Source organism: Parasteatoda tepidariorum, chromosome 7 (genome assembly GCF_982258835.1).
Source record: "Parasteatoda tepidariorum strain Cologne lab strain chromosome 7, Ptep-v5.0, whole genome shotgun sequence".
NCBI classification, from domain to species: Eukaryota; Metazoa; Arthropoda; class Arachnida; order Araneae; family Theridiidae; genus Parasteatoda; species Parasteatoda tepidariorum.
The window spans coordinates 44,053,957-44,067,167 of NC_141761.1; the positions used below are offsets into that span (position 1 = coordinate 44,053,957).

Genomic DNA, 13,211 nt, shown 5'->3' on the forward strand with positions numbered 1-13,211 from the left:
ATTTCAATTGCAGTTATGTTTCTCTTTGCTCCAATTTTAATTTGACTGGAAAGCTTATATTTATTATATTACTGTATTATTATTTACAATACTTATATTTTGCTTTTTTAATTATTAGATACTAAAAATTTTGATTAAGGGTGGTCGTTACTGAACATCATTTGTAGCAGCAATATATCAATTACAGAAACATATTTTTTGTACATTTAGTAATTTGAACTTTTTTTTTGTCGGAATTCATTTGTACTATGTCTTAATAAATTATTGCCGAATTCTGCCAAAATTGAGTGTTTATGATCGGAATTCTTCGGACTTCAATAAGCCTTGATTTAACGATATTACGAAGGCATATCAAAAAGTAAGTTGCACTTACAAGTCATGGCTATTTATTAAATCCCCTATAAAAAAAGTAACATGGCTATGACAGCATGCAATGCAAGTTCACTTTTCCACATAGTTCCAAAGAGACTGAACATTTCTACTAACGGACAACCAACTTCATGAGTTCGATTCCGGATGCATAGAAATCTCCTCCAGCGCTGTGTAACTACCCGGAAACAGCTGCTTTCACCTCCTCATCCCATTTGAAGCGCTGCAGCAGTTCACACGTTTGGCGAGATGTTGCGTTATCGTGTAACAAATCATGGAACACTATCGTGCCGGTGCTCTATTTTCCACGCAGCTTCTCTTTAATTGCTTTACGCAACCAGTTCATCGTTTGACAATACGAGGACGAGTTGATTGTCGTGCCTTTAAACGTTCAACATACCCTCCATGTCAAGAAACACTGTCGCCATAAACTTTCCTGCTGAAGGTTGGACCTAGGGCTTCTTTCGTTGGAGTGATGAGGTGTGCACCCAGTGCACCCATTTCATCGATGTTCTTGTCGTTTCGGGGATGAAGTGGGGGACCCGCATTTCATTTCCAGTGATGATTCGCAGCAGAAACTCATTGCCCTTCGCAGAATACCGTTGCAAAAATGCCAGTGATGAATGGAAAGATTGTTCCTTGTGTTCATTGATGAGAAGATGTGGGATCCATCTTTGACACAGTTTACGAAGTCCAAGGTAGTCGTGAACAATGGAGAACACACTGCCATACGAAATGTTCAACATGTTGGCAATTTCACGCAGTTTTATGCGTCGATTGTCTTTTATCTTTGCATTCACATGATCAGCATTTGAAACTGTGCTGGACGTTGCGGATCTGCCAATGTGGTAATCATCCGTGCGTCCGGCTTCAAATTCTTGACACCACTTCACAATACTTTGCTAAGAAATCGCACGATCACAGTAGTGATTTCACTGTGAATGTCAGCACAATTAATCCGTTTGGTCCATAGAAATCTGATCGTTGCCATCACCTCCAATTTGTAATGAACTTCTTGTTGGCTTGCCATTTATCCTAGTCCCCATTACTGACCCTTTCTCCACATTGTCCAAAATTACGACACACTGCGTGCTCTTGCGGCGACTTAGTGCAACTTACTATTTGCCCTCGTAATTTATTTAATTTTGAATTAACATTTCTATAACTTTTGATTAAGCATAACAACATAAATATCAACAATGAGATTTTAGGAATTTTACTTGTGTACGCTGCAATTACTTCATACATTACGAAACATCGAATTAAGTATTTAAAACTTATAAGGGAAACTTTTTATGTGCTCGGTGTTTTTAAAATTCAGTACGCATTATTATTTCCGTGGCTAAACCATTCATAGCTAGAGTGATTAAAAGTATTTTTTGGTGAAAAAAAAATCTTTTACTTGAGCTATCTAACCAATGATTTTTCGTTTGTTACACAACTAAGCGACAATTCAAAATGAAAGATAGAAATATCATCTTGTCATTAAAATTGAAGGATTATTTTTTATCGCTAAAAACATATCAAATGAAAATGAAATTACTGAATAATTTTTGTTCTATTAGTTGAAATTTTGCATACTAAGGCACAATCTTAATAGTTTAGAGGTAGAGTTAAAATCTGCTATTTTTATTGGTTCAAACAATGAATAACAAAACTTACCTAGACATGTCCATTTTTCGCATAAATTGATCATTTGTAACCATATTTTATATTATTGGCTCTAAGATTTGTATGAGGTAGCCACCATCTGAAAAATGCAGCTACAGTATTCGGGTACCTTAATTCAACATTTTGCATTTTGCATAGTAGCTCTAAAATTCATTGCGAAAATAAAAAGCTTTCTGTACCCATTTATAAGGGTCCTTAATTTAGTATTTTGCATTCTCCATCATTACGTTTAAACTAATTGCGAAAGATTGCTTTTTGCATTCTCCATAACAGTCTACAAAAACTTTTTGCACCTATTTTTAGATACCTTAATTTAACATTTTGCATTCTGCATTATATCTCCATAACTAACTGCGAGAATCCAAAACTCTATACACCCATTTATTGATTTGTACTTCTATTTAACATTTTGCATTCTCCATCATAGCCCTAAAACTAATTGCTAGGATCCAAAATTTTCTTGGTTGGTTGGTTGGTTCTAATGCCACTTGCCACACGGGCAAGCCTGCTTGGTGAAACCGTGTAGATTTAAGGCAGAGTGTGCGAGTCTTGTTTTTTCAGTGGCGCCATCTATGACCAAGAATTCAACTTCTGCCACATCATACGTCACACCTGTTTATAAGGCGGACCCATTCATTCATCCACAGATCGTAATTTTGACCTGAATCAGAGAACGATCGATCACCAATCCTGTACCCCCAGAGGTATTGATTCGTTATGGGAACTTGGAGGACTTTGCGACTCGACAGAATTTTAACGTGCATCAGTCACCAACTACACGGGGAGTCTTCGGCCGGCGAGGTTCGAACCCACAAACTCTCGGACAAGGGCCCAGTGCCCTACCGACCAGGCTATCCCGGCCCTATTTCTACATTCTCTACATTCTACATTGATATACTGAGTACCTTAATTTAACATTTATCAATTTGAAAGTTCAATGACCAAAAGTTATACAAAGGTGTTTCTTTTTGTTTGTTTTTTTAATTTGCTGACTTTACTTAAAATTTTAAAAAAAAGTTTAAGTTTTAAAATTATTATTCAAAATACAGAAACCACATTTATACTTCCATGTGCAATTTTTTTTTATAACTTTTAAATACCAATTGCTGGAATCCAGTTGTTCATATATACTTCAAAAATTTATGTTCATTAAAAAAGCCCGGCCCCATCAAACAAATACCAAACTTTTCCTTGTATTCGAGCTTCCATATTCTTCCGGAAATAGGCATATTTCTTTCAAGTTTCGTCACTTATCATACCTCAGTTACATTTATATCATTAGACGGAACAGGAAATATCGTTCTATGGCCTCGTTTTCTTCAATGTAGAAATGAAGATATAACTACATAAAATGTCATTTTTGCTACGTTATCAAAATCGTTATAGTTCTCCTGTTAGCGATTAACGGAAGCGAAAAGGAATTGGGTATGTTATTTCTTCTGAGAGAAAAAATGCCTGTCATATTACTTTATCTAAATGGAATAACGTACACTGACGATGCAAAGTTTAAGTAAAGAAAGAAATTGAAAGAAATGCAGTCGCCTCTTTTCTTCAAGTAACGAAGTGACGAAAAAAAATGATGTAAAATATTTTATACAGTTAAAAACCTTTACAATTAAAAAAATGAAAAATTTTTAAAGTAATTAAAAGTCTTCATGAACTAATTAAAAACCACTTTGACACAGATATCGCATCTGCAGTTAGAAACATCTGAGAGCTCTACCCTGTTTTCTGATATTTATTTATTATTATATTTTGCCTCAACCATTTATATTTGAATGTATTTAAATCAAGACACTCAGAAAAACGGCTAAGTAAAAGAATCCGTGAAAATAGGATTGCCGGAGAAGGAGTTAGAGATAGGCGCTATTGTTCATTGGCTAAATTTTATTGTGGTTAAAAGCTCTAAATAATGTCTGAGTTAGAAAGGTGCGTCCAGCTCTTAGCCCTGTAAAGATTATACTTAGTGTTTCTAAAAAAGTAAGTACGAAATTCCCCTCGGAGTGAACATTGAAAAAGCACTTATTTTTCTGCCCGTTCTCTTAAACACGTATTTTGATTTTGAGCTGCGTTCACTTTCTCAAACACGTATTTTTTACTGTGTCCCTTTTCTTTAAAATGCTTTTCAATCTGAGGCCATTTTCTTAAACACGTATTTTTTGCTGTGTTAATTTTCTCAGACATGCATTTCAATCTATGTCCATTTTCGTACAAACGCATTTCAATCTGTGTCCATTTTCTAAAACATGTATTTTTAGCTGTAATCATTTTCTCATACACGCATTTCAATATGCGTCTATTTTCTTAAACATATATTTTCAGCTGTATTCATTTTCTTAAAAACGCATTTCTATCTTTGTCTATTTTCTTAAACGCGTATTTCAATCCGAGTACATTTTATTAAACACGTATATTTAGCTGCGTCTCCAAATTCTTAAACATGCGTTTTGAGCTATATCCAGAATAAAAAAGTTCACCGGCGATATTATAAATTCAGAGCTATTTATGTTGAAAACAAATTTAAGCTTCTGAGAAATGTAAGAACGAAAGAAAAAATTGTTTTTTGTAAATTACATGCTACAGTTATTCAGAACTGATAGATTAAAGTTTCTTTTTTCACAGGTTAGCTCTTCCTAAGCTGATTAAGAAAACAAAGAAAATATCAGCATAAAGGCCACAGAATTTAAAAATAATATGCGTTTGTATGTAGTTTTTTTTTCGAAATATGAAATATTACTCCATCACAAGATTGTCGGAGCTCCAGAAAATAAACAAAAATTACGAATTATTTATTGGTAAGCCTTTTTTCCTCGGCAAAAAAAGCGAGATTTTTAATTTGTGGCCTTTTTTAATTTTGCAGTTTTTCCACTTTCTTTGGTAAAAGAGTTTTGAAAAACACACTTAAATGGTAATCATTGATTCATTCATTTTTTTAAAAAAATATTTTTAACAAATAGAAATTAATCTGATTGTTTTCCAAATCTATCCAATGAACCGAATGGATTTAATACTTTTCCTCAATTAAATAATCACTTTACTTTCTTATAAGTTTCGATGCATTTTCTGGGAAATTTCTGAAAGTTATAGATGAGGGCACCAGAATTTCTCACTGGTTATCGAAATAGAAGAAAATATGAGATTTCTCATTGGTATCAAATTATTATGATTATCTAATTATGGTGGAATATCTAATGACAAAAGTGATAATAAAATAAAATAAAGAAATTTAAAAACTACTTTTAATATATTTTCGAAAGACGAGAGAGGGAGGATTTCAGTGGTAAGCGCAGCTTATATCAAAAGTAATACATTCTATATTCTTAATTTTAGGCGTGACAAAAAAATATTACTTCCTTTTCAGTCCACTTAAAAACATAAGGTAAGTGACCTAAATGTGGGCACTACACCTAATATGGACATTGGACGATTCTGCATAAAAAATGCCTAATTCGTGATTTTGAATGTCGTCAATCTTTACAGTGCAATACCATATGCACTTAAAGCAACGTAAATTAGGTAAATGAGTGATAAGAATCTTCGATCCTTGCGGTGCAATACCATATGCACTTAAAGTAACATAAATGGGGTAAATGAATGATAAGAGTCGTCGATCTTTACAGTGCAATACCATATGCACTTAAAGCCACATAAATGGGGCAAATGATTGATAAGAATCTTCGATCTTTGCTGTGCAATACCATATGCACTTAAAGCAACATAAATGGGGTAAATGAATGATAAGAGTCGTCGATCTTTACAGTGCAATACCATATGCACTTAAAGCCACATAAATGGGGTAAATGAATGATAAGAGTCGTCGATCTTTGCGGTGCAATACCACATGCACTTAAAGCGACATAAATGGAGTAAATGAGTGATAAGAATCGTCGATCTTTGCGGTGCAATACCATATGCACTTAAAGCCACATAAATGGGGTAAATGAATGATAAGAGTCGTCGATCTTTGCTGTGCAATACCATATGCACTTAAAGCAACATAAATGGGGTAAATGAATGATAAGAGTCGTCGATCTTTACAGTGCAATACCATATGCACTTAAAGCCACATAAATGGGGTAAATGAATGATAAGAATCGTCGATCTTTGCGGTGCAATACCATATGCACTTAAAGCGACATAAATGGAGTAAATGAATGATAAGAATCGTCGATCTTTGCGGTGCAATACCATATGCACTTAAAGCCACATAAATGGGGTAAATGAATGATAAGAATCTTCGATCTTTGCTGTGCAATACCATATGCACTTAAAGCAACATAAATGGGGTAAATGAATGATAAGAGTCGTCGATCTTTACAGTGCAATACCATATGCACTTAAAGCCACATAAATGGGGTAAATGAATGATAAGAATCGTCGATCTTTGCGGTGCAATACCATATGCACTTAAAGCGACATAAATGGAGTAAATGAATGATAAGAATCGTCGATCTTTGCGGTGCAATACCATATGCACTTAAAGCCACATAAATGGGGTAAATGAATGATAAGAATCTTCGATCTTTGCTGTGCAATACCATATGCACTTAAAGCAACATAAATGGGGTAAATGAATGATAAGAGTCGTCGATCTTTACAGTGCAATACCATATGCACTTAAAGCCACATAAATGGGGTAAATGAATGATAAGAATCGTCGATCTTTGCGGTGCAATACCATATGCACTTAAAGCGACATAAATGGAGTAAATGAATGATAAGAATCTTCGATCTTTGCTGTGCAATACCATATGCACTTAAAGCAACATAAATGGGGTAAATGAATGATAAGAGTCGTCGATCTTTACAGTGCAATACCATATGCACTTAAAGCCACATAAATGGGGTAAATGAATGATAAGAATCGTCGATCTTTGCGGTGCAATACCATATGCACTTAAAGCCACATAAATGGGGTAAATGAATGATAAGAATCGTCGATCTTTGCGGTGCAATACCATATGCACTTAAAGCCACATAAATGGAGTAAATGAATGATAAGAATCTTCGATCTTTGCTGTGCAATACCATATGCACTTAAAGCAACATAAATGGGGTAAATGAATGATAAGAGTCGTCGATCTTTACAGTGCAATACCATATGCACTTAAAGCCACATAAATGGGGTAAATGAATGATAAGAATCGTCGATCTTTGCGGTGCAATACCATATGCACTTAAAGCGACATAAATGGAGTAAATGAATGATAAGAATCGTCGATCTTTGCGGTGCAATACCATATGCACTTAAAGCCACATAAATGGGGTAAATGAATGATAAGAATCTTCGATCTTTGCTTTGCAATACCATATGCACTTAAAGCAACATAAATGGGGTAAATGAATGATAAGAGTCGTCGATCTTTACAGTGCAATACCATATGCACTTAAAGCCACATAAATGGGGTAAATGAATGATAAGAATCGTCGATCTTTGCGGTGCAATACCATATGCACTTAAAGCGACATAAATGGAGTAAATGAATGATAAGAATCGTCGATCTTTGCGGTGCAATACCATATGCACTTAAAGCCACATAAATGGGGTAAATGAATGATAAGAGTCGTCGATCTTTGCGGTGCTATACCATATGCACTTAAATCGACATAAATGGGGTAAAGGAGTGATAAAAGCCGTCGATCTTTGCTGCGCAATTCGAAACAAAGCAGCGAATTGATGTCTGTCGAAGCAAAAATTGTTCTTATAAATTTTATAAAGATTAATTTATTTTTTTTTTACCAAAGGTGAATTTTTTATTGTTAATCCCTATTGCATCAATTTTGAGATCATGATGTATTGTATCATTTCTTACGAACCATCTGGCTTTTGTTATTCTTCTTAATATTTTATTCCTGCAAGCTAGTAATTTATTTAGCTGAGTCTTCATCAGGCACACAGCTTCAGTAGAGATATGAGTTCTCCAACTAGTCAGAAAAGTGAACTAGATTTTTATTGCAAAATTGCATCCTAACAAGCATGAATGTCATTTAAACTGTTGTAAAAAGAGAAATAATGCGAAAAATAATTTCTCAGCGGTGACTTATTTTCAAAATGATGTTTTTCTCTAACATATCACTTAAAAACTTGTGTGAGATTTTTTTTTATTCCAATAAATATTAAAAATGGAACCAAAAAATTCCCTTCTCAGAAAATACTTTTGCAAGCTCTCTTTAAAAAAATGTCAGATGTTTTCTTTCACCACATCCATACTCAAATAAAACTATTTTTAAAAAAATACTTGGCGATAGTTTTTATAAATTGCATAATTAAGACAGCTATAAAGATCAACATTCTTCCAAACTGAAAAAAAGATTAGTGGATTCAGTTTTTATTTTGGAATGAAATGGAAAATATTTTATCGACTTACAAAAACTTGGTATCTGTGGAATGACTGAAATAGTTTTTTTTTCACACGTTTCGTATTAAATGATACCAAAAAAAACATTTAAACATATTATTGGTTCCTTTTATCTTGTCCAAAATATGAAAAAATCTATCAATAAACGAAATAGCATATTTAATACTTATGCACAGAATTAAAAATATATATATTATTTTTTAATATTTTAAGTTATTTTCTGTTATTGCAATTGATTTGCAATACATTTCGGATTCAAGAAGGAATAATATTTTAACTTTATTTTTTTAAATATTTCAAATATTTTTAGGATATATTTAAGTCTAAAAAATTTAAAAAATGGTATATTAATTTCTTTACTTATTTTCCAAGTGTTATTGTAAGTACAGACTTAAAAATATTTCAACAAATTATTGATAGCTAATTAACTGAAGTTAATAAAATAATGAAAGTGAGTTTGTCAACTGTGAAAAATTTAAAACATTGCACGAAAAAAAATACGCAGAAGTTAATGAAAATAGGTTGTTTAATGGTAATAAACATTTTAAAAACACTTGAAAATCATTTTACCAAAAATTGATATTATCAAAATACTTTTTTATTAAATAACTATTTTATCAAATAACCCTTTTATGTAAAAAAAATTTCATTAACTAAGTACTTTAACAAATTACTATTTTATAAAATAACTATTTAATGAAATAACTTTAGCTAAATCACTTATTTATTCAATCAATTTCATAAATATTATAATTTAATCAAAAATTTAGTTTATTCAATTTCTTATTTCATAAAATATTTTGGTAAAACAAATAATATCCTAATTTTTATATTCATTTTTTTTTGTCATATAGCTTTATCTGAATATTTCTTTTGAATGATCTACTAATTTAAAGTTAATTTTACTATTTTTAAAAAGTTGAAACACTAAATTGTAATTTCAACTTTAATTCTGACAATTTTAGAACTTCTCACAATATTCCAATTATCTTTTTATAATTACTAAACCACAAATTTTGAACGAAAATAGAAAAAAAAATGTTTGACATTTTTAAATTGAATTAAGCCTTAAATGCTTTTCTGAACACAATAATTATCACTAAATAGCTTTAGAATATGAGATAAAAATTTAATGGAGTCCTTAGAAATACGGCAGACAGTTTTAGTAATGTAAAACATCAACAAATGAAGCATGCAATTTACTCTTTAAAGTAGCTAACATTTTTTTTAATTGTAATTGCAAAATTTTTCATCTCTCATGAAAAACATATATTTATATACTATTGTATAATTGAATAAATTATTTAATGTATTTCAAGAAAAAGTTATTGTAAAAAATATAGTTTAATATTAAAATTGTCTATGATTTAAAAATAAAATTTTTCTCGAAATTCTAACTAAGGTGACTCCGAACGTTTGGCAGAAAAGCGCCAAATCCGCCAAGACACAAAATCCGCCAAACAAGAGAGTGGGTCGTGAAACGCCGCTGGATTGGAAAATCGCGGCTTTCGTTGCGTTTCGTTCGCTTTCTCGTCTGATGTTGAAACACAAAAGTGTATAAGCATAAAGTATATAAGCAAAAGTGCATAAGCGAAAGTGTCTAAGCATAGAAAGTGTATAAAATTCTTGTATTAGCAATATGCTCATACATAAATTGAAATTGTGTGGTGATTCGACAATAAATTGGGCAGTATTCTTATGTCCTAAGATACTGAAAATAGTATTGTGCACAATAGTTAACATAAATATTTTCTATTTTATATCAAAATATACTAGACTTACTAGGAAGCATGTAACTTAGATCGTTTCTTTCTACGTATACTGAAAAATCTTAGAAGCCGCAGCTGCTTAGGGTACTATACATTTTTTTTTAGGTGTGCAAAAACTATTAGACTATAAGACTTGAAATATGAAAGTGTGTGAAAAATGTATGGGTGAACAAGAAGAAAAAGAAGTTTTAACATTCGAAATTTAGTTTCAGAATTATGATTTGTTAATCTTGTAGTAAAAGAAAATCATGCAAATTCATACAGCTCTTTTAACAGCAAAAATGTAACTGCATAGTTGATATTTGAAGAACTGAAATGGCCTTTTTTGTCCATAAACTTAACATGATGTGTTTTTTTTTTCTCTTTTTTTTCATTTCTGAAATATACATTGTTGATGAAAAATTTGCTTTTTCCTCTCGAGATCTTTATTTCATAAGCTTCCATTTCAGTTGATGTTAAAAGTAACAAATAAAAGAGAGATCAAGAGAAATTAAATATTACATGATATAAATCTTAACATGCGTATTGATATTTTTAAAAATAAAATAAAAACTTAGAATAATAAGAGATATGAAGACCCTCTCCTATTTTAACTGTTATAAGTCTCGTTAACGAGTAAAATTTCCTGTTTATTTCATCTTATTCAGTCACACAATTTGTACTCCTTAGACAAAAAAAAAATTTCAAGAGCAGACGATTGTTTTTTAAATTCCAGTAATCGGTCATTTTGTTAAGATTTACGTGCTAGCAAAACGATCTTGAAAAAAACTTTTGTTAAGAAAATATTATTTGCTTTTGTGAAAATGTTGTCTTTTAATGAAGAAAAAAAAAGAATGATGAACGCGAAGCAATTACAGGCCCAGTTCGCAGCTGAGAAAAATTGAATTTCGATCGTAAAAGCGCATCTGAAATAAAATAACATCAAACAACAAGTTTGACGTGTTTTTTTCTTTAAATAAATAGATAGTCGCTTTCAATAATAAATAAATAACCTTATTAAATCACGCTTTCTGGAAGGATTTCATAATTTACAAGATTAAAACAACGTTCCTGATTTCTATCTTTATTAAATAACAGATAGTACCACTAACTAGAAGTTATATATCAGATACAGACAATTAAAAAGCTGAGACTTAATCTCTTGCCAAATATTTTCAACCAGTTAACAACTTATGCAATGAATGTTAGAAGCAAATTTAAGTCAGCATTAGACGTAGTAAAACTAATACTTATGCTGTTACCTAATCCCCGTTACTTATAACTGACGAATTGAATGTTAACATCAGTATGGTATTATTCAAAATTAAAATTAGTTTTCATGGTTTAAGATTTTAGTTATTGTTTAATGTGCTATTATTCGATGAACTAAGGGGAAGAATGTTTTATGTGCATGTGTCAGAAAAATGACGGTAGGATCGCTATCTTGTACATTTTGAGGATCATTAAGTTTTCACAAATCAATAACGTGGAAAATCAGTTTTCACCGAGAGTTACTACACAGTGAAATAGGGCAGTGGAAAGGAAAAACAATTCCTCTCCACGCGTAGACAAAAAGAACAAATAAAATTTTAATGAAAAGACTAAAACTAAACTAAACTCAGTGGCGCGACAGCCCAATGAGGGCCAAGGCCTACTGTGCCTATCTCAGTTTTCTTGACCTTGAGCTCTGGGATGCAGGAGTGTTCCGGTTAGGTGGTTAGCCGACCGCGAAACCCCCAGTGTTTAGTTCCCAAGCATGCTTTATCGACCCACTGTCGACCCATGGTCTAATGAAAAGACTAGTGAGAAAATGTTCTTTGGGGAGGAATTTTGAAGAGAAAGCGGCTCGTGTCCAAACCAATTTTTTTAAATTTTGTTATTTCACAACATCAAAAATTATAAATTTTGTTTTGAAATATTTTTTTTTAAATTTCCAATGAGCTGCAGAAGTGCGCACGCATGAGCTGACCTAGTGCTTTCTCCAGAACTGGTATCCACTCTTTCAGGACCACCACAATGGGTGAGATACTGTTGGCAATGTTAATTTGGACACCTAGTTTCTGCCACACTAGATGGCAGCACCGAGACTCTTATTTGGATGCTAAAGTGCACTAGGAATTTTATTTTGCCGGAAATGCCAAGAGCCAATAAGGCACTCCAGGGATCTTTTACATGCCGCATAATCATACGACATGGCCGCTGAGGATTTTCTGCAACCCGAAAATCCGGTGTCTGGACCGGGGATCAAACCCGCAGACTTGGGCTCAGAAGGCCGACGACAAACTAACTGCGCCACCCAGCCACCTGTTTTGAAATATTTAGCAGATATAAAAAAATAATTGTGACATTTGTTTGTATTTTTATTTTTATGATTTAAATCGCATGCTTTCTCTTGAATATTCTCAAATCTTGAAATATTTTTTCACAGAATCAGTTATCATTTTCATAAGCCATTTTCCCTCCTATATCTTCGTTTAGCAGAAGTGCGAAAAATTGAATCTTGATATAGCTTTGGAATTTTAAATAATTATTTTTCATTCGTTATTTTAAATCCATACATTGGCTGAAAGCAGCTTTTCATAGTATTTATTATAAAAGTAAAAATTACCGTTTAATATTTGTAAACAGTAACTAAATATTGTTAATATAAAACGTAATATAAACTTAACGTAACGTTATCGTAAATGTAATACTAATATCATGCATTTACGTGATCAAACATTGAAGGAACAACACTTTTAGTTTTAAGCATTTATTTTGATTAATAATAAAATTAGGAACGTAATATTAACTGAAAATAGTAATAAAAACTTTGTGGTAAATATTACTAGAAAAAACTTCCATGCTGTTGCGTAAGGAATAAATAAATAATTTTTATCAAAATATTGCTATAACTTTTATTTATTTTATGCTGATGCATCAGAAGATATCTAATTTTTCTTTGCTTAACACTAGATTGCCCAAGGAAATCATTTTGACTGCTTTTTAACTGCTTTTTTATTTGCAAAAATCTACAAATAATAATGCATAAATTATTTTTTTTTCCAAGTGATTTTTTTTATTG

At 31.9% G+C, this 13,211-nt stretch overlaps 1 protein-coding gene across 1 annotated transcript; it reads right to left on the reverse strand.

Moving 5' to 3' along the window:
* Positions 1-821: 821 nt before the first annotated feature.
* Positions 822-1,399, reverse strand: LOC147807047 (histone-lysine N-methyltransferase SETMAR-like). Its single transcript, XM_087168764.1, has 2 exons — positions 1,364-1,399; positions 822-1,271 (listed from the first exon to the last, which is right to left on the reverse strand). Exons 1-2 carry the CDS (start codon positions 1,397-1,399, stop codon positions 822-824), a joined length of 486 nt encoding a protein of 161 aa, XP_087024890.1.
* Positions 1,400-13,211: the final 11,812 nt, after the last annotated feature.